The following is a 27,804-nucleotide window of genomic DNA, read 5'->3' on the forward strand; positions in this document are numbered from 1 at the left end:
TTTACTATCAAAATCTTTATAAAATCTTTAATTTAAATGACTAATTATATATGCATTGTTTATATGACCAAAAGCAACTCTATATACTATTGGTCTGGTTTTCCAGATGACAGGCCAAGGCCAATACCCACAAGGGGAATATTTATAATTTTGTTATGAGATAATATAAATCTCCACATGATATTACCCCACACATATATATATATATTTTAAGGAAAAAATACAACAAGTTGTTGAATTTTTTTATGACCTTTGTCCCTTGTGAAATAAGGTATTTGACTTAAGGTAATCATGAAAATAGTTCTCATTGACGCCATTTTCCCTTAGTAAATTTGAAATATTCAAGGTAAATTTAATGCAATACATAGTTAAGTCTTCTTTATAATCCCTATAAACTAAAGACAGTGATTCCAGTGGTAACCAGCCTCATTTTGGCGTTTACTTGGGATCCGTGTCTTTGCTGCAAGGATGAACAGCATTCCATTTCACCCTCTGTTGTATTCGTTCTTATGGAAAATTGAATTCCTTGAACTTAATTTTAATTAATTATTAAAATTATTTGTACACCTGAAAATTAATTGAATAGTGTCTAAATGGGTACTTCAGAAGTAGAATACAACACAAATAAACTCTGATCAGAAATCTCATGTGCCCATGATAATTAGTGGAAATTATTTAACCAAATATATGTTTAAATACGCACTTTAGGAGCAGAATATACGTATATATATATAATAACAAAAATGTTGGTTTTTAAATCTTTCAATTGTGTAAGATCACAGTTCATTTTCTGTTCCTGAAAAGTATGCAGAGAACTGTAGACTGTTTCAGTGAATTTTGTTTCAGACCTACTGTTAGTTTTGTATTGGTTATTTTTTAGAAGCTATGTGAAGTTTGAAAAGCCTACTAGGTGGATAGAGAGTTCCATCTTTTTGGAGATGTAAATCTTGAGGAAGGCTAGCGGTTTTAAAACTCTCTGATCTGATTTTTGCATTGCAAGTGCACCTTCACATTATAAGAATGTTTTTCATTCTACTTGAATGGAAAACATAATTTTATTCTTTGAAAAATAAAATGTAAATAAAATATCAAAAATCGGGCATGTCTGCTAATGAGCGTGCTTTTGATTAGTATATAGAAACCTTGTGTGAGTAGCTTACGGTCCCCGCTATGAGACTATCCTAAACTAAGCTAGGTAATCATTTTCATAGATAATATTTTCTGATATACCATAATCTTAGTTCCATGCCACCATAATTACTCCAACATTCTCAACGACCTGCTAACAGTAAAGAAGCAGGCGAGAATCACTCAAGTTGTAAACTAAATTTCTGGACTCTCGCAACTCTCGTGCTCTGACAATCAAAATGACATAATGCATATTCTACAAGTTCAGATGGTGCCCTGCCCTGGAAGGGAGAGACAACTTAACAATTTCTCATTGCTCAAGTCCAGTGACATCTCCAGGAAGACTGAAAGAGGTGTAACATACACCATATATGCAGTTCTGGACTGCAGGCATTGCAAATAATCTATATTAGATCAAATCATATAATACCATTTTCTGTTGCTCAAAAACACAGTTTGAATGATAATAGAGATCTAATCAGTGGAAAGTCAAGTTCGTCTCTCTTAACAACAGAAATTGCACATTACAAAGAAAAATGACATTATACATCATTACCCCAGTGGATATGGTCAAAGAAGAGAGCATTACAATAAATTTGATACTGGCTTGCTTTAATACTTCTAACTTAACCCACTTTGCCAAATATAATTGTATTACCCAGGATGCCTTTTAAATAAGCACGAGTGCCAAACCCACATTTTCATTCATAAAAGAAGAAAAGACGAACAGGATTTGAAACTGCGTGCAGCAATCACATAAAAACTGCTTGAAAACAAAGCAAGTCCATGCTCAGAAGGGCAATTAATTTCTGTTATACTATATCCAATCTTCAAGTACCGAACCAAGATTTAAAGCTTCTTATAGAAAAAGAAGACATGGTATACATTAATACAACAAAAAGATTCATACTTGAAAACAAGAATACAGAATTTTACCCAAAATCCATCCTAGAGCAAGACCAGTCCACCTAACAATAAACAATTTCCTTCATCGACGTAACTGACGCCCTTCCATAGCCATTTCTTCAAAGTGCCAGTCCCTAAAGATATCCCTTCTCAAAGCAGGACAACGTAACAAACGAGGTGTTACAGCAGGTTGGGGAGCCACCTTGGAGCTCATTGCGCTATTAGTAGCCACTCCAGGAGTCTTTTTCAGCCAGCAATTTCCTACTGCTCCACATCGTGCATCACTCTCAGAATCTGAAGAGGTCGAGTAGCTCCTGAATGAATCAGTCGAATTCCCTACACCATGGCACGCTATACATCCAAGGCTCATGGCTTAGAACACTAAACAAACAACAGAAAACCTGTGATACACACAAAACAGAGTAAATTAAACAAGAATGAGTAGTTGCCAAAATATTGATACTATAAATGCGAATTTAGTGACAAATTATTCAAGTTTAAAACAAATACATCAGAAATCTAGACCTGTCTCCAGCTTTTGACAAGGTATTTAGAATGTAAAAGGACATAAACAAGGCTGTGGTTCACGGACACCCTGGTCAATGGGTGGCACTACATCCACGGAAATATCTGGGCTGATCAACCCTGAAGGGAATCTAGCCCCGCGGCCCACTAGCAAGGCCTGACCCCAAGGGCTTCGGGGAGATTGGACCCTGTGAACTCCCGATGGCGAGGCACTGATTTTGACCAACTGAGCTAACCCATGGGGCTATAAACAAGTTAGTGTTATTTCAAGGGCTTTTCATATCCAGAGCCACCAGTCATCCCAAGATAAAGAAGTTGGCAAAGAAGGAAAGGTTAAATACACTTGGCTGCAGTACAAAGGAGATCACATACTTGCTCGCTATAAGCCTTAAGGTTAAAGGAGTAAAATATACACAGAGAGAGTGCCAGGGAGATCTCAGATTTGCACGCTATAAACCTTACGCTTAAAGGAGTGAAATCCCCAGCAAGTCTATCTTTCTCCCAGCTAAACTGAAACCCAAGTCCCCAATCATATACAGGCCAAACTCTTAAGGGTGAAATATACCCAACAGCCGAGCGCCCAATTGTATACAGGCCAAACTCTTAACAGTATATTGTGACTTACAACCATTCATAATATTTCAAGAAATAAAATTCAATAGGGTACCTACCCGCTTTCTCCCGGTGAATAAGAATATTTCAAACAAGTCTATAACATTAATTTCACAACCTTGTGCGTGATCAAATAAAACTGATAAAAAAAATACACTAAAGCAAACAATAAAATTGTTATCAGGATAGACTATGTGTAAAGCCAGAGGTTTATTCAAGGATATCCCAAAGTTCAATAAAACCTCTACACTTAACTGCATTACACATATTGACCTAAAAGATCCAAAAGACAATTTAAAAGGGCAAAATTTAAATTGCAGTGGAGCAATATTAATGGCATAACAGAATAAAGTACTCTGAACTTCTGAAGTGAAGGAAAGAAAATGGACATTTTTTCCATGTTTACTACCTGTTCCAATTAAGTGTTCTTTTTTCTTTCCAAAGGTTGATCCAAGCACCCAGGCATAGGCTTGATGCGCAACAAAGGATTCCTACAAGTTCCAAGGTTACAATTAAGTATTAAGGTGACTATATAATAAACTAGACCAAGCATGATGAAATAGTGAGATAGCACTTTCAAACAAGGACAGCTAAATAATATAATACTAATGTTTCACCAAGTTTCTAGGGCGTGAGGACACAGGAGCAGGGACACACATCCAGGTGATGTGTGGAAGCACCCCTAAAATTAAAACATAAATCATAGAAATTTTATACATGACAATGCTCTAATAACATGCTACATTACATGTCATAATAGATCATAAATGATGCATGTAATGATATAACAACATAATAAATCATAGATGATGTATGTAACAACACAATAATCATGATTCACAAATCATCTATCACCATTGCATTTCTCATTATATTTATAAAATTCAGAAGATACGGATCTAAGTATTAAGATAACTGTTCTAAGAACAGAGCAAATGACAAGAATGAGCATCATTGCTCAAAGCAATGCCCCACTAGACTCTACATCAAGCTACTGCATGAAGGAATAAGGACCAGCCATGGGATTGTCATTATTTGAATCAGAATCATTTGCATTCACCAAAATACTCAATGGCACACCAACCAAATCCTTAAGAAGCTGGAGATTTATAGGAAAAAGAGGTCCATTCAGTAATCATAAATCTGAAAGTCCCCAAACAATGTTGAGAAAATAGTTATTCATTCATAAGTAGACAGAAGAAAGAGGATGTTAAGGAAGCAACTAGTGATGAAAAAATATGATATATCGATAAGCAAACCTGCAAAGGCGAAGATGAGCATAAAACAATTTCTCCATGGAGATAATAGTGATCAGCAGGCAGTATTACTGTGTGAATTTGATAGCAATGATGTTGAACGACCACCACCCTCAGATGTCAGATTAAGAATGACATCATGTCAAGGAATCATAATTTCAGAACCTATTCAACAAAATTTAATCCTCCTATCTAACAATAACGAATATTTTGAAAACAAAAATTCGTTAGTTCTGCAAGACGGGTCCTAGGAACAATTTCAACTTCACCACCTTCCAAAGGAAGCATTCTCGAATCAAGGTCATCCTCCTGATTCACGTCAAACGTATGATACTATTTTGATTGCCTGTGGACATCAATTCTTCCAGTTAAAGACATTCCAAGCATAAAGTTTCTTGGCCATTCTGGATCAAGAATATGACATCCTTTTTGTTGATAATGCATCATATATTACATAAAAAAACAGTATGCCTCAACAGTGGCTTGCCATGTCAATGAAAGTGGGTAGCTAATATAGCCCCCACCCAGGGTCAAGTCTATCCAAGTGACATGCTTATGCTTGTGTTTGTGCTCACACTTGTGGATGGGCACCCCACACATGTGACAGCAGCTAAGTCACCTGACACGGGGATTCGGGACACGTAGGATTCGGGATTCGTGGTGTCGGATTCGGGACACGCTGACCCCCAGAACAGGACACGTTAGGACACGTTATATATTATTTTATTAAAAATATATATATATATATATAAATTTATAATATATATATATATATATATATATATATATATATATATACACATTAAAAATTAGATATTAGCATATTTCTTATACAAATTTTAATTTATATTGATTTCTCAACAATCTGAAGCTTCTTCAGGTAATCTGTTACATGCCTTCTCTTTTTTCGGGATCCTCTTCTCATCCCATGCTCCTTGTATATGCTTTTTGGCAATGCCGCTTCTCATGTACTCTGATTATTATATGATCTCAATATAACATAAATCATATACATAAAATTTGATCTGATTCAAGTAATGGTGGGAGCTCTCACTATAGTCATTTTTAGATTTATGTTTGTGTTAATATCTATACTAGGTATTATAATATGAATTTAACTTGATCACAAATTTAATACAGATTTTAAAATGTGATAAATAGAAGTGTGAGTAACATTTTTATCACTCGTATTTATAAAATTTCTAAATATCCTCACAGTCTGCAATTAAAATAAAAATTTGTGTGAAATTTTAGATGGATGATGTCTTCTCCATACCATTCCACTTCCGCCTACCAATGGTTGTTCCAGTCGGATAATTAATTAAAATATTCAGTAAGATGAAAGTCCAGAGCTAATCACAACCCTCTGATGCTTAATCACAGGAATAATATTCGACTGCCATGAAATCTTGCTCGTTGATTAAAAAAAATATAGGGAAGTCTTCCGCTAATTAGTCGCTGAGTTTACATTCCCACTTGCAATGACAAGCTCAACACGTAAATTGTGATGACTGTAACCATTCTCCACCATTTAATGCCAATGAATTACATACATAAACTGAGTATCGACACGTTCATCGTCGAAAAATGATGGGGATGTGCTCGAATTCGTCGTTTCAAACTGTATATGATTTATGGCATTTGACACGGAGACACAACAGCGCTTTTTAACCTAGCAGCAGCCCGAAAAACTAACCGGAAACCAGGACTCGTTCTCAAATTTCGTGACACGTTTTCCATTTTTCGAACACGCCCTGGACACGACGTGCCCCAAGATGACACGACGAATCCGTGCAGAGTGACACGTGTCAGGACAGAATCGTGTCCGATTCGTCCGATTTGGGATTCGTCCAGGGTTTTGGACGAATCCGGTTTCATAGGACAGCAGTTGATCTCAAGTGTGAATCCTTGGTGACTTTGGTGGAATAGATACCCTCCACTTGCAGTTGTCTAACCTAAAGGCCACCAGTTTGAATGATGCTAATGGGTCCCCCATAATGATAAATCTGGGTGCATTAGCATCATCCTGTTAAACGGAAGCTTAGTTCAAAAAATTCAATATACATGTACATCAAGAGTGACATATCCAAGCACCAGAAGAATAAATCTTGCTCTCTTAGAAAAGGACACTCAAGTTTTGCTTCAGCAAAACACTGTCTGATCTCTTAATTGAATATATATTTATTCTTTATTTCTGAAAAGATATTATTATTTCAGACATGTTGAAATAATCTATCATTTTCTATAGAAATCATCATAGTCTGATACATTCAAATTGATCAAGACAACTGAAATGTTTAAGCCCAACTTAATGACAAGTAACTAACAGGGTGTGAACCATCTATCCTTCAACCAAGGTCCAGATTGTATCTTTTGGATTTGTTCTATCCAAATTAACAAGGGCATTAAATGGCATTATTGACTCTCATATACACGTCCATTACGTGAAGATTAAGCAGTTCCAACCAAATTATTTTGTTTCATATGACAAAGTTTGGCCATTTAAAGTTCAGTTAGCTACCAAACAGCTTTGAGTACACACACGCACAGTTTCAGCCCCATGTGACACCCCAATCAGATTATAGAAGAGGGACCAAGCCTCAATATCAAGAGGTGTGTATAACTAAGATGCAAATCACTATGGCTCAAATACAATCACCATGTTCTTCATGGATGAACTCACTCTCCCTTCTCCTTGTCTTCAAATACCATGGTTAACAAAATAGCATATATAGATAAATACTCTTGCTTAGACTTCATCCCAGAATTGAGGAACCACAGAAAAAGTAAAGAACCACTTTAGGGTTCATATCCAAGACTGTTCATCATTATTGAGGTGTTTTCTAAAATCAAGAAACACACCCAAGTCATTAATTATCCCATATAGATAGTTGTCAAGTTCAATTTGACTAGGAATTTGGGAACCAAAACAAGATGAAATTGCTCAGAATCCAGATTTGGCACCCCAAGATGCTTTCTAGACTTTAGAAATGCATTTGGTTCGTCCATGGCTAAACCAGGGACCTTGGTTCTACAAAACACTTCCCGTGGTTTCCGGGCTACATTTGTCAATTCAGGAAAACAATTCTGCACCTGGACTTGTGTATGCTTCATCTGTTGATGATCTTATGCAAGATACATAACCTCCATTATCCTATTGATCCATACATAGTATATTCACCAAATAAACCCATGCTAAATCATTTTGGTGGCCCCTAAGAATTCTAGATCATGTGCACTCTAAGTTACCAGGATTCGGATACAGATACGGATCCGGATTCGCTAGATTTTTGAAAATCCAAGATCCAGATACGTCAAGTACAAAAAAAATATAATATTTAAAAAAAATTAATTGAGTTCAAAAATCAAATCCATTTATAAATCACAACATTTAGAACTGAAACCATTAGATATATTATAAATATGAAGAATGAAACACTGAAATGATGAATCCTCCCAAGTACAAAAAGGATGATATCATAAATGATAGTAGTAAGTACAAAAATGAGTATCCCATCCATGATCACTCTATTAATATCATAATGTGCAGTACGTTTAACTACATATCCTCAAATGGATCTACATTCTCTTCAAATTAAAATTTATTATCAATACACAAAACTAAAAATTAAAATACACAAAAATTAAAACTTAAAAAAAATTATCTAAGTGGGAGTACCTGCTGTTGATCACCAAGGGCTTATATAAAATTTATATGATTTTAAACATAAGTTTAATTTATAACTGTAACTAAGATTTATGTTTAAAATCTTAGTTTATAGACATTTTGTATATTATAAGTTGGGAGCAGTGTTACTTGGAAGCGGGAGCAAAAGCGGGGAGGAGCAAAAATGGGTGCAGGAGCGACATTTTCAGAAGCTCCCAAAAGCGGGGAGGAGCAAAAATGGGTGCAGGAGCGACATTTTCAGAAGCTCCCAGTTTGGGAGCAAATCCCGGAGTGTTTTTTATATAATATATATATATATTTTATATTTTTATATTTTGATACATATATGTCAACAAAAACATGTAGAATGATGAATTAGATATAAAAAACATAGATTGAACCATATAACAACAATCATCTAGAAGTTATAATCTTCATCAACCACGTCCACAAGTTAGTAACATACAACATATTGAGTCTCATGATTCATCAATGTTAAAGTTTCAACCTTTCAAAATTCAATATATAACATTTATCATCATTGATCACCAAAGTTGTACTTGTAAGCTAAGTGTAACCTTTACAACAAATAATATCTAACATGAAATGAAATGTTATAAAATGAAATGAAACAACTTTCAACTTTCATGAAGCATCATATTCATAATTCATTACTAATAAGTTATAATTGCCAACTTCAAACTTAAATTGTCATATATTGTTTAAAAAAACATCATAATAAATATGAAAGAGTCAATAGTTATAAAAACTACTAGAAACTATTAAAGACATGTATATCTATTATCTATTGCTTATGCTTGGGCCTCTTGCCACCACGAAAAATGTCTAATTTTTTAGTCTTGTTGGAAAATCAGGATCTTTGTCATTAATATCACCCTCTAAGAGTTAATATCCAGAGTTATCTTTGTCATTACCTCTGTCTCTGTATAGGGATCTTTGTCATTAATATAACCCTCTAAGCATTAATATAAGATAGAAAAAGCATAGCATGTCAAGTCAAGATTTTGTTTGAGTGATGCGTACATTTTTAGGAAGGTCATGATAGAGGAGTTCGACAACCAATGTCACTAACATCAAGGTACATAGAGGGATTGGTGCTCTTGATTAAATATGAGTTCCATACCCTAATACATGACAAAATTCAATGGAAACATTGTAATCCTGAAAAACTGATAAGTCTGCTAGATTTTGAATGAAATCTAAAATTCTACTTTCTGCATATGAAATCCAATGAGGTCAGAACCACTCTCAAACATCCTGAGTCATTTCATGGTAATATTAAAAATTTAAGTAAAAGGATGGAAACGAAGATTACCATGAATCGCATATCAATACTAGGGCCATAGACTTGATCATTAAGCTGCCCCACTCAAAACTTATTTGTTTTTTTGAAAAAAAAATTGCATTTGGAACATCATTGCAAGAAAGGCAAAACACTCCCGAAATCACTCCCTTTTCGGGAGCGATTTCGGGAGCGCACTCCCGACCCACTCCCAAGTCGCTCCCGCCCGGAGCGCGGATTGGGAGCAAGATCGAGGGGGGGGGAGGCGCTCCCCCACAACACTGGTTGGGAGTATGTAAGCATCAAGCCCATATGTATCCAGCTTCTCAATAGACTTGAATTGTATGCAAATTTGATACCAGCAGTTAATATAATTTGTTTTACAAAACTTCAACATAGAAGAAAAGGATCCTGAGCTCCCTTTCTTTTAGCAGAGGGAAAAACAAGAACATTTTTGTTGGCAAATAAGCAAGTCAAATTGCTGTGTGCGGCAGGTAAAAGAGAGGCTGTTGAATCTATTTGGGGCTGGTGTGAAGAAGTGGTAGATTTACTCTTGGCAACCCCAGAGGAAATTCCACAGAATTCCTCTTGAAATCTGCAGGATCCGTCTATCTAGCACAGGATCCGTTTCCTCAGCATATGATCCATTTCCTGCAAGCATGGATCCGCCATGTCGCCGTATTTTTCACAGATCCGGATCCAGATCAGATCCACAGATCCTGGACTTCCCTGTGCCGGATCCAGTAACATAGTGTGCACTATGTTCAATCTTTTGCTTTTAGAGTACGTCTTGAAACCCTCGAATATTATTAATTTGGATACCTTATCCCATTGGTGGACATATTACTTCACCCATTGTGGTCTTTGAGTAGCCTTTGGTGGATTAAGTGCTTGGACACTAAATCCTGCCCAACTGTAGCTTCTCCCAGATAATTAGGCCAATTAGGATCCTAAACCATTCAAATTAGCAAGATTTTTTTAGTCAACCAGAAGACTTCTGTAATATCCCAAATTTGGTTCCCTAGTTGAATAAGGTTACCATGTGTAAAGCTATGTTATGCCTCTTGATGTAATTGGAATAATACCCTATTATTTGTGATTGTTCCATAAAAGGCACTTTATGATGTATATTGCAATAAAAGGAAAAAGATCCATGCTTTGTGAATAAAACATAAAAGCACAACAATTGCCTAGGAGTGAAAGTGAGGAGAAGGGGTGGGGCATGCAAGACAGGTGGCACAGACAAGTGGCAACCACCTATACCATGCACCCACTTACTGGTTTAAAAGGAGGCTTGCATGCTGCTTCTGCTACCCATACGTAGTCCAATTGCTACTTTGAAGAAAACCACTTGCATTAAACAGGACTTTTCTGAAAAACAGCAACTAGATTAACATATACAGGCATTAATTTCGAAAGAAGAATGGTTCTTCCAACATTCATTTTGGTGGCTCACTCATTGGGTTGACAGCTCTCTCATGCTTCAAGAAAGTGAGCTTGGATTTCGCTTGTGATTGTGGGCTGGTGATTTTGATCATTTCTGCAGGGGATTATGGCAAAAGAGAAAAGCAAAAGAATTCACTGCAGCAGTGGTGCTTCTCCTAATCTCCGTGGAGTTGCAGCAACAAGAAGCAAGGAGGAATCTAATTGCTTGTATATTTGTGAAATAGCAACTCATAGTTGGGGCCAACAGGAGGCACTGCATACAGTGGGAAACTCATAGTTAATTAACTGGCCTTCAATCAGTTGAGGTCAACAGGAAGCACTGCATATGGTGGGAAAGAACATCAACTTGCAAGGTTGAATAAGTGGTCATTGCAAAGTGCTTGGTGGAGATCAGGATGGTTCTCAAGTCTTAGATAGCCACATCCTTGATTTGGTAAATCTAGAAAGGATTTTATGACTGAAGAGTTGCATGTCTTTCCGAACAGATGCTTGGCATTTAGGATGAGAAAGAGATGCCCTTGTCACACTATGGCACATAGCTCAGTGGTGGCTCAGCAAGATGCAAGCCAAGGGCTGGGTAGAAAATCCTCTAGAGACAGTTCATTGTTGCAATGCTTTAAGATATGTATTTGTCTCTTGGTGTGTGTGATTTTTGCCATTTGCCTTGTGAATTTATTTATGCAATTGTGATTATTTAGATTTCTAGACCTGTCTATTGAAATATCCATGCATGTTAAACTTAAATATATCGTTACATGCAAAGATTCTGGATTTAATGAATCCACTTAAATAATATCATGAGTAGATCATACGTTGTGTGTTTCAAAGTTTCTGGTGTTATGCTCGAAATTGAAGGGATGTGCATATTAGATCAGAAAATCAAAGACAAACAGTGTGGATTGAGGCAAATTGATACCCCTGTTAACCCCTAAATTTGCCCCTTGCAAATTTGAAGGTTTAAAAACCAGCACATTTCATCAGGTTGGAGGTTCAGAGATATAGTTTTGCTTAGGCTGGGGGTTCATTCCCATGAAAACTAGTGGATTTCAAACAATTTTTGCATAGATTGGAGAGAGTTACTAGCTTTAGCAAGTCCCCTACTTTGTAAGAGACAGAGTTCTAGGCCTTGTATGGTGGCACTGATTACAGATTCAGAGTCCTTATAAACTCAGGATTCCAGTGAGGCTTCTCCAAGCAACATGCATGGCACTTAATAATTTTAGGTTTCATCCAGAGACTTGCATGTTAGAGATAATGGTACATTTGGAATCCTTGCAAGATTTTGAGACCAGTGAGCTACTTTCAGGCAACATGCAAGCAATATTTTTAGCAGTACTTGCATATTGATTTTGATCACGGTGCATGTTAGAGATAATGGTACATTTGGAATCCTTGCAAGATTTTGAGACCAGTGAGCTATTTTCAGGCAACATGCAAGCCATATTTTTAGCAGTACTTGCATATTGATTTTGATCACGGATTCAGATTCCTTACAAAAAGACAAATCCAATGAGTATGGTTTAATGAGAATCTGAGCACTTACAATTTTTAGCAGTGGTCACATGTCAAATCTGGTTATGTATTCAAACTCCTCATTGAGTTACAAGTCCGATGAGAGTGATTTCATTATAATCCAAGACATTCATTTTTTAGCAATATTGGCATGGCACTGCTGACAACCTATTTTGATTCTTCATCAAATTTTGAATCTAATAACATTATGGACATGCTGTCAGATTCTATTTTATTGCGGTGCCTATTTTTAGGCGTACTATATATGGCACGGTCGCCTAATATATTCCAGTCATTTTCTAGGGGGGCTGCTATTTTTGTCATGTCTATTCATAGCAGGCTGATGTGGCAGTATGGGGGTTGACACATGGCAGCAGATGGAATGAACAAATAGCAATATTTCATGAGTCATCCATGAGGTGGAAAAGCACATGGGTGTGACATCACAATAAAGGAAATTAATTTCCTCCACTATATTTTTCTCTGTCCTAGTGCATTTCCCTTTCCTCTTTTCTCTCCTATTTCCACTCCACCTATCACTCTTTACTTTCCTCATTTCTTCCTTGTTTCACTCTAACCTTTCCTTAACAAAAAAGCACATTTTTCCCTCAACAACTCAAACTCCTAAAATTATATCAATTCAAATTTACTAAAATTTGATTGAGGGGGGAAATAAGCTAGCTCAAATTGCTTGAGATAATATTAGACAACTCGACCTGTAACAAAATTGCTTGGAGGATGTTCTTATCACAGCGGATTTACATGCACCCAGATTCAGATTTTTGGGGACTCCATGCTCACTATTAACTGACCCAATAAAACTCAAGCTTGCAAGAATATTATTCTCATGCCTATAATGGAGGAAATCATGTGAATTATTAATATCTTCTGTTTTTTTCATATGCAATCGTATTTACAGGGAAAGGAACAGGACTGCAGACAGCCTCTCTAAAGAAGGCCTCAATATGGACCAAGGCCTGTGGTGTATTACAGAACAGATAGATGGACACGTGTATGAGTTTTTTCACCAGCCATACAGGGATCTTCCTCTTGGACCAATAGCAGATTAATCCTTCAGATATCCAAACAGTTTCTGATTTTTTGGAAAAAAAATCTACTTTCAGTGCCTACAGATTGCACTCTTTTGTTTCTTTTTTGGACAGATTTCTTGGGTTGTAATCATTAGTCTCAGTTTCATGGTTCCCAGCACAAAAATGTTGCTTATAATGTAAATGGGCACTTAGTCGCAGGAGCTCCTTTTTATCCCATGAGCTCTCACTGTTATTTTTGGTCTTTTTCAGAAAATAAATACACACAGAATGTGTATATGAAGAATGTAATTTTCTATCATCTCTCTGAATGAAATTACTGTTTTTTTCCTGGGCAAAATTCACAGTGAAATTTACTTGAAATATTCCAAGAAGCTTTTTACCAAGTCGAATTTGTTTAGCCTCAAGGATATTTTTATCTCATGACAACTAAAAGATACTCCAGTTAAACTCAAACATGTGCCACTTCTTTTGATTTTATCCTTCAGTTCAAGCTCATTTGACTCAGCAATCTTTTTTTGAAGCACAATGATAGCCCATTATGGAGAATTCAACATCCTCTTCTCACTACTACGAGTTTAAGGGGGGAAACATTATAAATATAAGGGAAGGCAAGCATCCAGTTCATTTTGTCTTGAGCAAGCAATTAGCCTTACTCTCTTTTCTTCATCATCATTCTTTCTTCTCTCCTCTAGATTTTTGCTATCTTGTGTCTGAATATCATTGCCTTCAATTCTATAATAGTCATCTTGGAGCAGCCAACCTTTTGCCTCTTGCGAAATAAAGCTCAGTTTTGATCCAATATATCCCTCTGGGTTTGTTTGATGTTTCAATGATACTTCATGCAATTTAGTAAGAGTTATTTCAGCTATATATTTTGGTATTTACCATTCAAATACGCTTTCTATTCCCTCTATTTTTCCATACAAAACATTGATTTGCTGAAGATTATTACACATATTAGATTTTAAGAATTTTGCAATCTTGTTTGGTCACTAATTTGCTGGCCAAACAGCCATTACTTTACTGTTTTTTCTACATTATATCACAGATTTTACAAGTTAAACAAGTACTAAGGCTAGGAACACCCTGCTAAGATCAGTAAGCACCAACCAAAATTGAGAAGGAGATTCACTACTAACACTTAGAGCAGATTTTTTCCTATTTGTTCGTTGATTTCTAAAATTGATTTTCAAAGATCATATTATTAAAAATGGGTGTAGAAATTAGTGCTAACAATTTGGCGTTGTTGCCAAATTGTCGCCAATCCTCGATTATTGCAATGATATTGGTGAGTTTTTTTCAAATTGCTATATTTTATTTTCTCACTTGGCAACTCCATTGTAGATAGGATCAAATCATATTGGTTGAAAGGAGTAAATCCCCACAATTCAATCATACTAAGGCATAGTTCCGAGCCTGAGCAAACCTAAGTCGCTTTTTTCAAACAAGATTAGATTTCGACCAAGAATTTCAGCTAGATTCTTAAGTGTATTATATTCTTTAGTAAGTTCACTGCACTCCACATTTAATTTTCTCAAGCTCTCCAATAATTGTATCTTCAACCAATTTTTTCTTTGGTTTCATGCATATTTTTATCCAAAGTAAATATTATGGTTGCATTTTTTCTTATTTTCATCTTTGTCTTTCAAAATGGGTATCAATTGGAAATCCACTAAGGTCTACCCAAATTGTTTAAAACCCATCAGATTTCACTGGATTTTTTTATCAACCTCATGATTTGCCTTTAGATTAATTATTAGAAGTGTTTGCCAAAATTTGCAGGAAACAATACAGTCACAATGGACGATCACCTTGATGCATTTTTAAAATTTGTGGACAATTTTGAAATAGAATATGAGAATGTAGTGATGAAGTTGTTCAAGCAAACCCCTTGAGGGGAATGCACGGACATGGTACAAATCTCTTCCTCATGCTTCCATTGGTAGATGTTATCCATTTCAGCAAAACTTTACAGAAAAATGGGACCACAAAGAAGACAATTCATTCTTATTAACTAAACTTGATTATATACTTAAAGAGGAGGAGAAATCTGTATTTGAATTTAATGACCGTTTTTCTAAACTTTATTTTAAGATTCCCCAAAATGTGTATCCTAATGATGAGTTTGCATTGCATTGTCATTTCAAAGCTCGTGATGAATAACTTGGCCTCTTGATCAGGGAGAAAGATGTTCATAATTTGGAGGAAACACAAGTTGTTGCTATCAAACTAGAGAGAAATATTACTGCAACTTGGAAAGGCCAAGCTGCCCAATCCAAGTTATTTGATCCACGGAGTACAACACCACAGGAAGTGAAGAAGGAAGCTACCAGTGAGAACACTAAGGTAGCAAAACAATTTGTTGATTTATTGGAAAAGTAATCCAATAAGGTGACCCTATCAGAAAGAAATCAACAGAATCAACCATCTGCCCCGCAACAACATGATCCATCATTTTTGCTTATTTCGAGCTTATGCTTTAAAGATCGTGAACTATTAGTTGCACCTCTTGATTCATATACAGAACTCCATGAAGATGAAGCTGAAAAGCCAAATTTTTAAGTGGGTTCATTGGTTCATTCAATTGATAAAGATCAAGAGGAAGAGAAACAAATCAACCATGCAAATAGACCAACAAGAGACTTTGTCAGTCTATCCCCATGGTACTTCAGACACAATTTGATCAAATACCATTGCCGTAATGAGAGGAACTTTTGGTTCAACCAGAAGATGATTTTTCTTACAATTCACCCATAGTCCCGCATTCAGATTTTGTTCTTCGAGGAGACCTTCTTACAAACTGTTGCTTTGGTGACAAGGTTACTCATGATGCAGTTGAACTCAAGATGAAGAAGGTGTTTTAGCATGCAAATTCGAATCGTCTTGGCTCTTATACTCTATTGTCGATCATTGTTGAGGTACCATACTCCAGATTCCATTCGATAATTTATATTAGTTTCTTAAGCAACAAACACATGAATGCATACTTCCGGCTTATGAGACTTAATGATTGGTTGCACTGGAGGGTTGACTATGTCAATCTTTTCCGTCTATCCAATCACTTGGCTGCATGGTTACATTGTTCATTCAAGTACATTGGTTCATCATGGCAACGTTTGAAATATTATTTCCAGTGATATCTAAAAAACAAAGAGAAAAGGAAAAGATTTAAGGCAAAGTCTTGGGTTATGGGAAGTACATTTGTTGCTGACTTTTTAGTGCCATTTTTAGACTTCCAAATCGTTGATTTTAGTGTTTTAGGATAGCAAAAAGGGTCTTTTCTTTGCAGATTTTTCTTTTACTTTGGTAGCCATTCAAAGCCAGTTAGTAATATGCGGAAATTTTTTCTTTCACATCAGCATAGTGTCTTGTGCCGTTGCAAATAAAAGACTTTATAAGGCTGGTTGGTCCTTCTTTGAGTCGTATAGGTCAATAACCTTGTTGTCCAGTGTTGTTAAGGGTTAAACCTTGAGTCCTATGTCATTTGTTCATCCAACCTTCTCTTCAACTTGTGCTTAGGTCAACATGGATAAGGCCCATTCACTGCTTACTGCTGAGTTTTGCATCTGAGTGTTAAGGAGATAATAGGATAAGTCTTGAGTCATATTTTTGTCTTGTCTCTTTAGTTTGCATTGAATCATTATTCTCGAGTGAGTTCTCCTCCCTCATCCAATACTAGGGACATGATGCCATATATTCATACTTAATGACGATTACTTTGATTTGAAGAAAAGGAATCCATCATTGCCTTTCTTTTCAACAAGTTATACCCCATCAGCTCCAACACATCATCTAGAGGGTGATCTAGAAGTTGAGCACCTTGGTGGTCGTTAGCCTCATTAGCGATCACTTCGCATCTCACAAGGTCAATCATCATTGGACCTTGATCGGATGATCTTGTTAGTTGTTCAACTCTAGCACATCTATCATAGATTGAGATTTATGCTCATACCTTAGGGCTCATTAGCTTCATTGGTGGGTTCCTTCATGATTAATAGGTGTTTTGCTCATTTGAATTTGACCAGACGGCTAATTTCATTGTGTGAACTATAACACATCATCCACTAGAAGCAATGTAAGAGTTATGGCGTAGTAGATTGTGCTTTTGAACGAGCATGTGTATGGATGAGACTCCCTTTCAACTGATTAGTTGGGGCTCCATAATTGTTGACTCCATTGTCCACTGGATAGGATCATTGGATGGGGGTTATCGCACAGTTTTTGTCAAAGTTCCAAGGAAGCAGAAGTACCAAATTTTTCAACAGGATCGGATCATCTATCAACAATTTATGTGTCATTGTAAACCCATTCTGCAAGTTATGTAATGTAAATGATGCTAGTAAGACCGTGAATGTATGTAACAACCTAGGTAAGCCTATTATTTTGGCGAGAGTTTCATCCTAGGAGGTTTTTCGTCTCACTAATTCATTTGTGTTTCTAAACACGGATGGTTGGCAGAGTTTTTCCCTCCAACCTCACCCCAAAGCTAGGGTGGAATTCTTCGTCAAAGTCTTAGGTGAGTCCTAGTGTTCTAGTCGAGTCTTATGTAAAAGTGATTTGGGAATAATTTAAGCTAGTTGGCTAAATTATTTTATTACAAATCACTTGGTCTACTAGATCATATTGTGTCGCAGATTGGGTATGTAATTTGAGGGTCTAAGCCGAATGGTATTCCCCTTTGAGAGTTGAATTGTAAAAAATCTTATGTAAAAAATATTTTAATGCATAGTCCTTAGACACGATGGTTAAAATATTAGAGGGTGGAAAAAATAATTAATTCCCTCAAGTGTCAATTAATTAAATTTTCTGGCAAAATTAAATTAAAGTCCTAAGCCAGAAATTTAATTAATTAAAGTCAAATTAAAATGTCTTAAAAAAATGAAATTCTCCAAGTGACAAATTCATGGGTATTTAAAGAATTAACTTTTGGAGGTCCTCCACCAAGGGAATATTGGATATTTCAAGAAAAATTGGACCCTTGGACCTTGGTGGTTAAGTCATTTGAATTAAATTAGCTCAAAATAATTAATTTTGAGCTCATAAAAATGGAATTAAATGATAAATTCGAAAATTCCTCAAAAATGAAAATTCAACGGCTAAGATTAAAAGATGATCAAGTGTTTTTCGACAATCGAGATTATTTTGACGAGGATTAGGCAAAATAGCTATTATTTTTCACTTGGAGGATTTATCTATCAATAAATTAGAGTCATTTGAGTTTCTAGCGATCTAATTTTTGGCTAAAAAATTGTTACTGAAGTACTTGTGTAAACTATTGTCCCATTGGGAACTTTTATTTCTATCATAATAAAGACTTTGGAGTGCAATTCAAGGTGTTCCATGTTCATTGATTTGTGGTATGTATTGACTACGGGCTTTCCTATGTTGTGCTAATAAATGGTAAGATCTGTTTTTTTTCATTAGATGGAGATAAAATCATTCTATTGATAGTTTTGGGCTAATCTTAGGTGATTTGATTCGCCATATGATTTAACAGATTTTCTTGAGATAAATACATAGTGTTTGCAGGTACTTCAGTCCTTGGTCTCCAAGTTCACAAATTGTGGGCAAAGGGATCAACTTTGCTTGGATCCTGAATATTTATGTGGTGTATTTAATCTTGATAACGCTATAGTGTGCACGAGGTTTCTAAAGTATTTTTAGCCATTTATCAAAACAAAAGCCATAAAAAAATTCTATTTCTCAAAAAATTAATTTTTAAAACCCTTTTATATTTGTAAAATAATTTTGTAAATTAATTTGTAAATTATTTTTGCTAATTTGGGTTTTGGGTTTTTGAGATTTTGTATATATTTGGGGTTTTGGGTGTTTTATTTCCATTCTTGCAAGTGAGGTCAAGAGAAGAGGTTGAAGTAGAGCTATATCTAGGACCTTGAGGGTAAAATTTAGTCTCTACAATTTCATGTGGGGCCAGCTATTGGAAAAATTGCAGCAAAATTCAGATCTGAAAGAGAAAAAAAAATCTGAAGCAAGGGTTTCATTTTTTAGGCCTCCCGAGCCCGGACCAGCGTCTCCCTTCCCTTGGCCTGCATCAGCCTTTTCAGCCTCTGTGTCATCCTTTATGGCCTCTAAAGGGTCCGCGTCAGCCCTTTAGGGTCTTGGGTCTCCTTTTTAGGCCCTGCATCAGGGTTTTAAGGCCTTCCTAGGCATACCCATGAGGCATAGTGGCCTCGACCTCCCTCTGTGGCCCTCCTTCCTTAGGTCTTGGCCCTTGTGGGGCCCACGACATTCCTTTAGGGCTTTTTCCCTAGTCATCCAACCCTCTAGGGTTTCCTCTCTCCTGTGTCAGCCTTTTCTTGGCCTCTTCTACCTTCCTCAACCCATTCCTCAACCTCCTAGCCTCCTTAGCCCTCAATGCTATAGCCCTATTTGGCCTAGCGTTGGCCTTCCTTGATCCTAATCTGCCCTAATTTCATCTCTGATTTTTTTGGACTGAATACTTAGTGGTTTTGCAGGTTTTGGGCCTCAAAAAATCTATTTTTCAGGTGGCAACTTGATCCCAAAGTTTCAGCAAATTTTGACCAAGGGATCTTCAAGGCCTTGGGCTTAGGGTTTGCTCTCTAAATCCTAATTTTCATTGTTTTATAATTGCTATAATTTTCAGTTTATAACAATGATATCATAAGCCCTAAAATCACATTTAAATTCATAAAAATAACTTAAAATTGCAAAATTTGAATTTTCCTAAATTTTGGCCACTTAAGCATCAAGGATTTAGCCTAGATCTAAAGTTTTGTTTGCTAGAATTTTCGGCATAAATCACTGAATCAATTCTGAAATTTTCTGAATAACACTCTAAAAAGCCTAAAAACTTGATTGTTCAACTTTGGTAAATTTTTCCAAGTTTTGGGTAATTTGGGCATTGATTCAAGCATTAATAGCTCATTGTCCATGCACTTTCCTTACTGCTATAATTAACATTTCAGATCTAATATAACAGTGGCAAAATATATCTTAAGAGGGCTAATACATATGATTCTTGAGTTGGCTAAAAGTTTATTTGGTAGTTGGGTTTTTCTTTATGACATTGGGCAAGCATATACAATTTGAATTTGATATCTAAAGCGAATTTACTTGTGGTCATAAGTCTCTTACTGGTGTCATAATAGCCACTTATTGCTCATAAAAAGATCATTGGAACATAAAGTACATAGGTCTTTTCATAGTTCTATATTTTGTTGTCACTTGTGCTTAGCATTTACATTGTGAAAGTGGCTAACATTGTGTTTTTCTTATGAGTTTATGTAAGAATTCATATTTCACATCTAATTGCCTCACTCACTAAAGCACTTATATCATAAATCATCTTGGTGATAAGTCTCTTTGGTATATTGGGATCTTGTGGATCCGGTTGAGTTTCTCTTAATAATTGGCATTCAGTAATGAGATCACACATTATCTTGTTTGGAAATATCTTTGGTAATTGTGGCATTTTATAACTTTGTGGCTAATTGATAAGCAGATAAATTGCTCCAAGTTCTTGTCAAGAATTGGTTAAGCATCTTGTGGATTAATCTATAGTTGAAGCTTGCACTTGTATCTTTAAACACTTATCTTGTTTAAGATTGTTATCTAATCATTGTTAAGTACTCTTGCTACAAGATAATTCACATTAAGTACTTAAATAACATAAAATAATCTTAACTCAAGATAATTTCACTCATAATCATTGCACAAGCATCCTAAGACTTAGTTTGCATTAATAACTTACCTCCAAGCATAAGCTTGGTTGATAGACTCCTAGGGCAACCCTTTTCCAATTAGCTTGAGGGATTCAACCCTTCTTAGTGGTTAACACAGTGACCTTGCAGTCATCAAAGCCACAGTCTCTGCAGCGCTGGAAGCACCAGGTGGTTGGAACCAGTGTTTTCAGAAACGATCGGCTCGGAACCGACTCGGCCGAGTTGGTCCAAGCCAGACCCTCCACCTATGACCCGGCCTAGGAAACGGTTCGGCCGGCCAGGTTAATACCGAGCCAGCCAAGTTGTCTAACAACTCGGCCGAATCCGTATTAACTCGGCCGGGTTGGAACAGCGGCCCAATAACACGTAAAAACAACGATTTTTTTTAAATGATTCTTTTGGGGGACTCCAAACCGATTTTTTTTCTTGTCTTTGGGGTCCATTCCCCTCTCCTAAACCCTATTTAACCCACCCAACCCCTCTCATTTCCTTACAGCCATCTCATGCATTTCAGTGAGAGTTTGTGAGGAGTTGTTGAGTTTGTTTTTGGAACAGTAATGAGGAGTCTTGGGCAAGCATTATAGCTGGAGTAAGGAGCTTATTGGGCAGCCATTTGGAGCAGCATTTGCCATTGAGGAGTTAGTTTCTTGGAGCAACCTTGAGGAGGCAGTTTGTGCCTAGAAGTATTTTTTTTTCACTTGTAAAAATCTATTTTTGCTTATTAAATTTTATGTGAAAATCTGGAAATTGAAAAGAGTGTTTTTTGTGAAAGAAATGAACATTGAATCAATGTTTTTTTTTTGTTTTCATTTTCATATTTTTTGCTTTCATTTCCAAGTCAAAAAATGGCACCTAGAGTGAAAGATGTTGCTTAGGCATATGTTGAAATGGTTGATAGTCAAATGCATTGTAAATTTTGCCATAGGAAAATTAAGGATGGTCCTAGGGGCATTAATGGGCTAAAACAACACTTGGCAGGGATTAGAGGCCAAATTAATCTATGTACCTCACCAGAAATTGGGGATATTATGAAGGATTTGTTAGCTAGCTTTGGGAAGTTTAAAGAAGATAAGGCTAGGAAAAAAGAGTTAGAGGCTGAAATTGGGAGGAAGAGGAATATACAAAAAATGTTGGCTACCAACCCCCATTTTGATTTTGAGGGTTCTTCCTCTATCCCTTGTACTAATGCATCCAACCCCTTCCGATATGTTCCTCCCTCTTTTAAGTCTATTCAAGAAAAAGGAAAGGGTAAAATGAAAAAGGGTGATATGAATATCAAAAGTTATTTCACTCCCTCCTCTCCATCAGATGCACATGGTCCTCAAGCTAGTAAAAGTCATATGCAGCCCACTTTAGATGACTACTAGAAGAAAGAATTGAGGGAGACTACTTGTGATTACATATGTAGATGGTGGTATGATGCTGATATCCCCTTCAATGCTTCCCATTCACCATATTATGAACCTATGTTTGATGCTATACATGCTGCTAAAAAATGCTTCAAAGGCCCTACTATGCATGAGCTAAGGAGATATCGTTTGCAGAAAGAAATTGCCTCCATTAATGAGTATTTGAAAGATTTCAAGGACTCATGGGCAAGAACAGGATGTACTATCGTGTCAGATTGATGGACTAATCAAAGAAACCGTACCATCATAAACTTTCTTATCTTCTGCCCACTGGGAACCATGTTTCTAAAATCAGTTGATGCATCTGATAAGGTAAAAGATGGACAATTGTTGTTTCAGTTATTGGATGAGGTTGTTGAGGAGGTGGGGGTGGCTAATGTTGTTCAAGTCATCACAGGTAATGCCTCTAACTATGTTCTTGCTAGTGAACTGTTAGAGGAAAAACACAAAACCATCTTTTGGACCCCATGTGTTGCACATTGCATAGACCTCATGCTTGAGGATATTGGCAAATTAGATTGGGTCAAAAACACTGTAGATCATGCCAAAAGCATAACAAAATTTATCTACAATCATTCATGGATTTTGAGCCTGATGAGGAAACACACAGGGGGCAGGAATATTATTAGGCCTGCCATCACTAGATTTGCTACTCATTTTTTGACATTGCAATATATGCTTTCACAACATAGAAACTTGCAAAAGAATTTTTCCAGTGAAGAATGGAATCAAAGCCAGTGGTCTCACAAACTGGAAGGCAAAGAATTGAAAAAGAAAGTTAATGAAGAAATATTTTGGAGAAAGGCAGGGAAGATTGTGAAGCTTGCTAAGCCACTGGTTAAGGTGTTGCGGTTGGTGGATGGGGAAATATTGGCTATGGGCTTCATATATGAGGCTATGGATCAAGCAAAGGAGCAAATAAAGATGGCATACAAGGATAAAGTGGCTAAGTATGGGCCCATTTGGGCAGATGAAAGATGGAACAATCAACTCCATGGCCCTATGCATGCAGCTGGGTATATTTTGAACCCATGGTATCATTATAAAGCTAAGGCAATAGGAGCTTTGACAGGGGAGGTTAGAGATGGATTGATTGACTGTATTGATCACATGATCCCATTGGAGTGTGATTAGCTAGAGATACACTGACAGGTCACAACCTTCAGCAATGCCTCAGGTACCTTTGGGAAGAACCTAGCAAAGATTGCAAGGGAAGCAGATGAGCCAGGTAAACAAAATTTTCAATTTTCAAATTCTTAATACTTATTTTGTTAAATCGTTTATAATTTGAAAGATGGACATAATTTGTAATTTTGTTGAGCCAACTCATTATACTCTTATGTTTTTTGCAGCACCATGGTGGGAGGCTTTTGGTAGTCGTCGTCCTGAATTGCAAAAGTTTGCAATTCGTATTTTGAGTCAAACTTGCAGTGCCACTGGGTGTGAGCGCAATTGGTTTGTCTTTGAGAGGATTCACACAAAGAAGAGAAACCGTTTGGATCAAAAATGGTTAAATGATCTAGTCTATGTCCAATACAACCTCCGACTCAAACGCAACCAATCGTTGAACAAAAGACCTAATTCAAATCCCATTGTGTTGGAAGACATTGATCCAATATCAGATTGGGTAGTGGAGAGTCATCCAACAGAGTTTGCTTCTGATGAGGATATTGATTATGAATTACAGACGATAGCATCACTCGAACAACATGTTCAGTTGAATGCAGATCCTAATACACTTGTACCAGCCTCAGCCTTAGAGCCAGCAAGTCCTCCAGTTGCAAGCGCTTCCTCTGCTCAGCCACAACAGAAGTGCATATCTCGTCTATCTCAGCTTGCAGCTACTGCACAACCTGCTAGTGCTACCACTTCTACAGTCGCAGTTGGAGATGATGAGGAGGAGGAGCCATGGGGTCCCCTGTCTGACTTTGATCCAGAGATTGATCCAGATGATCTTGGCTCCTCTGGCAATAGCCAGTAGTACTGGTCACAGTCTAATTTTGTTGTAGAGGCCATTTCTAGCCTCCTTGGTTATGTGTTTTTGTTTTGATCTCTATATCATCATCATGTATTTATTGGACAGTGCACTAGGTGCCATTTTGATATAATGGATATATTCATGAGCCTACTTTGATCATATGTTGTCTTCTATCTATAGTTTGATACTGCGTGTTTGGAAACATGAATGAAAATCTTTAAACTTATGTTTTTTATAAATAAATAAAAAATTTAATTATTTTTTACAGCGATCGAATCATTGAAATCGAGCTGACTGAGTCGATACCGAGTTGGAGTCGAAGTCAGAGTCGACCCTCAGCCGACTAGGAGTCCAAGTCGGAGTTTTAAAACATTGGTTGGAACACCAGGGGGGTATCGTTAATTAGGCCACTGCCTGCTTCCCATTGGCTTCCATCTCACAACCTTCTCAAAATAGTTAAGGGAGAGGTCCAACTTAGACTAGGCATTTAATCTAAAATTAATCAATATCCTTGCATCACACCTAGTTCTTAGGAGTCGCATCTCATATAGGTTAGTCTATCATATTAAGCAGCGGGTGTCCATCCGTTTAATTGGTCTAAATTTGTAATAAGCAAGAATTATGACTCCATAAGGCACTGGTCTCATCTCTAAATCTAATTAAATCCTTAAGTCTTGCTAATTTTAACCAAGTAGCTAGGCGACTCATTCGTGTCTCCCAAGCGAGTTGGTTCCCAACTCGTCTGCCATTGCCTCATTCCATAGGGACTACCCCCCATATCCTGTTGTTGGGAGACAGCTAGAACGAAGTGGGCGGGGATCAGAGTGATAGCCCCTACCCTAAGCAGTTGTCTCGGTGCCTGTAAAATCCGAGTGACAAGGGTCATTCTTTATATCATGTTCTTTAGTGTACATGCACCAATTCAAATCTACCAGATTAATTGGTATAGGATGCCATTCATGGATAAGTTTACAAAGATCACTAGGTTCTCGGCCTCTGTCAAGGGGATCCTGTCCCCTTAAGTCGTCATTGTTAACCCCTAAATTTTCCCCTTACAAATTTGGAGCATTAAAGACCAGCACATTTCGTCAAGTTGGAGGTTCAAAGATATAGTTTTTCTTAGGTTGGTACTAATTACATATTATGAACTCAAGCTTTTAGTGAGGCTTCTCCAAGTGACATGCACAGAAATTACTAATTTTAAGCAGGTTTCATCCAAAGACTCGCATGTCCATTGTCAATTATAATGTTTATTTGGAATCCTTGCAAAATTTCGAGTATGATGAGCTACTTTCAGGTGATATGAGAGCAGTGTCTATTTTTAGCAGTACTTGAATGTTGATTTTGATCATGGATTCGAATTTCTTACAGAAAGATAAATCCAATGAGTATGGTTTCATGAGAATTTGAGCACTTCCTATTTTTAGCAGTGGTTGAAATGTCAAATCTGGTTATGTATTAGAACTCCCCATTGAGTTCTAAGTCTGATGAAGGTGATTTCATCAAAATCCAAGACATTTTTATTTTTAGCAATATTGGCATGGGAGTGCTAACAACATTTTTGGGTTCTCCATCAAATTTTGAGTCTAACAAGTATAATATTGTGGACAGACGATCAGATTTCTATTTTTAACAATCCTTAATTTTAGTTGTACTATATGGAAGGGTCCCCTTATCTATTCCAAACATTTTCTACTTTTTTCCTATTTTTGAGGGTTGCTATTTTTGGCATGTCTATGTATAGCAGGGCGATGTGGCAGTATGAGAGGTTGACACATGCAGCAGATGGAATGGACAAGTGGCAAAATTTCAAATGAGTCAACAATGAGGTGGCAGAGCACATGGGGATGACATGCCAATAAAGGAAATTGATTTTCCACCACTGTATTTTTCTCTCTCCCAGTGCATTTCCCACTCCTCTTTTCTCTCTTACTCTCACTCCTCTTTTATCTCCTATTTCCACTCCTATTTTCCCTCCACCTTTCATTATTTCCCTTTCTACTTTCCTCGTTTCACTCCACCCTTTCCTCAACAAAAAAGCATGTTTTTCCCCCAACAAATTGAACTCCTAAAATTATACCAATTCAAATTTACTAAAATTTGATTGAGGTGGAAAATAAGATAGCTCAAATTGCTTGAGATAATATTAGACAACTAGACCTATGCCAAAATTGCTTGGAGGATATTTTTATCAGAGGAATTTACTTGAAATAATCCAATTTCCAAGAAGCTTTTCACCTAGTTGAATTAGCTAAAGTTAACCTCAAGGATATTTTATCTCGTGATGACTCAAAGATACTCCAGTTAAACTCAAGCATGTGCCACTTCACTTGATTTTATTTTTTAGTTCAAGGTCATTTGACTCAGCAAGCTTTCTTCTGAAGCACATTGATTGCCAATTATGGACAATTCAACCACCTCTTCTCACTAGTATGAATTGACGGGGAAAAACATTATAAATACAGGGAAGGCACGCATCGAGTTCATTTTGTCTGAGCAAGCAGGCAGCCTTACTCTCTTGTTTCCATCATTATTCTTTCTTCTCTCCTCTCGCACTTGCTATCTTGTGTCTGAATATCATTATCTTCAATTTTATGACAGTCATCTTGCTGCAGCCATCCTTTTTGTCTCTTGCAAAATAAAGCTCAGTTTGATCCAATAAATCTTTCTGGGTATGTTTGATGTTTCAGTGATATTTTATACCATTTACTAAGAGATATTTCAGTGATTTATTTTGGTAGTTTGTCATTCAAAATTCAAATACGCTTTCTATTCGCTCTATTTTTTCCATACAAAAGGATGATTTGCTGAATATTATTCCACATTAGAATTTTGCAGGCATGTTTGGTCACTAACTTGCCGGCCAAACAGCCATTTCTTTGCTGTTTTTTCTAGGTTATATCACAGCTTTACAGGCTAGAACAGCATGTACTAAGACTAGGCACACCCCCCTGAGGTTGGCAAGCACCACCCCAAATGGAGAGGGGCATTTGCTAGTGACATTTAAGGCAGAAATTCCTATTTGTGCGCTGATTTCTACTGCTGATTTTCAAAAGACATATTATTCACAAGCGGTGTAGAAATTAGTGCTCACTGCTAACAATACCCTGATCCGCATGAGTGGGTTTTAGGTTCTAGAAATTTCAAGAATCTGCCCAATATGAAATTTCCACCACACTTCTATGAGGCCACAGATCTACTTCATAGAGTTTTCAGCCTTGGTGTTAAAACTAATTTCTTCCAAACCTGCAAGAAACTTTAAATCTGCCCAACACTACTAGGCAAACTCAAGAATGTAGATACCACA

The 27,804-nt window shown here is 36.7% G+C and overlaps 1 protein-coding gene across 3 annotated transcripts in view; it reads right to left on the reverse strand.

Moving 5' to 3' along the window:
- Positions 1-1,857: 1,857 nt before the first annotated feature.
- Positions 1,858-27,804, reverse strand: part of LOC149159822 (uncharacterized) — a 51,956-nt gene continuing 26,009 nt past the window's right edge. The window contains exons 2-3 of one of the 3 annotated variants that reach the window (XM_089436581.1): positions 3,581-3,662; positions 1,858-2,435 (exon numbers count right to left, since the gene is read on the reverse strand). In XM_089436581.1, coding sequence (XP_089292707.1) covers positions 2,117-2,404 — 288 coding nt within the window. In that variant the 5' untranslated portion in view covers positions 2,405-2,435; positions 3,581-3,662 and the 3' untranslated portion in view covers positions 1,858-2,116. The remainder of the gene's footprint in view (positions 2,436-3,580; positions 3,663-27,804) is intronic. The other 2 variants (XM_089436583.1, XM_089436582.1) reach the window with 2 other exon arrangements.

The sequence above is a fragment of the Pinus tabuliformis genome, chromosome 5_2 (assembly GCF_031772625.1).
Source record: "Pinus tabuliformis cultivar Carrire ecotype Pingquan chromosome 5_2, CPIR1, whole genome shotgun sequence".
NCBI classification, from domain to species: domain Eukaryota; kingdom Viridiplantae; phylum Streptophyta; class Pinopsida; order Pinales; family Pinaceae; genus Pinus; species Pinus tabuliformis.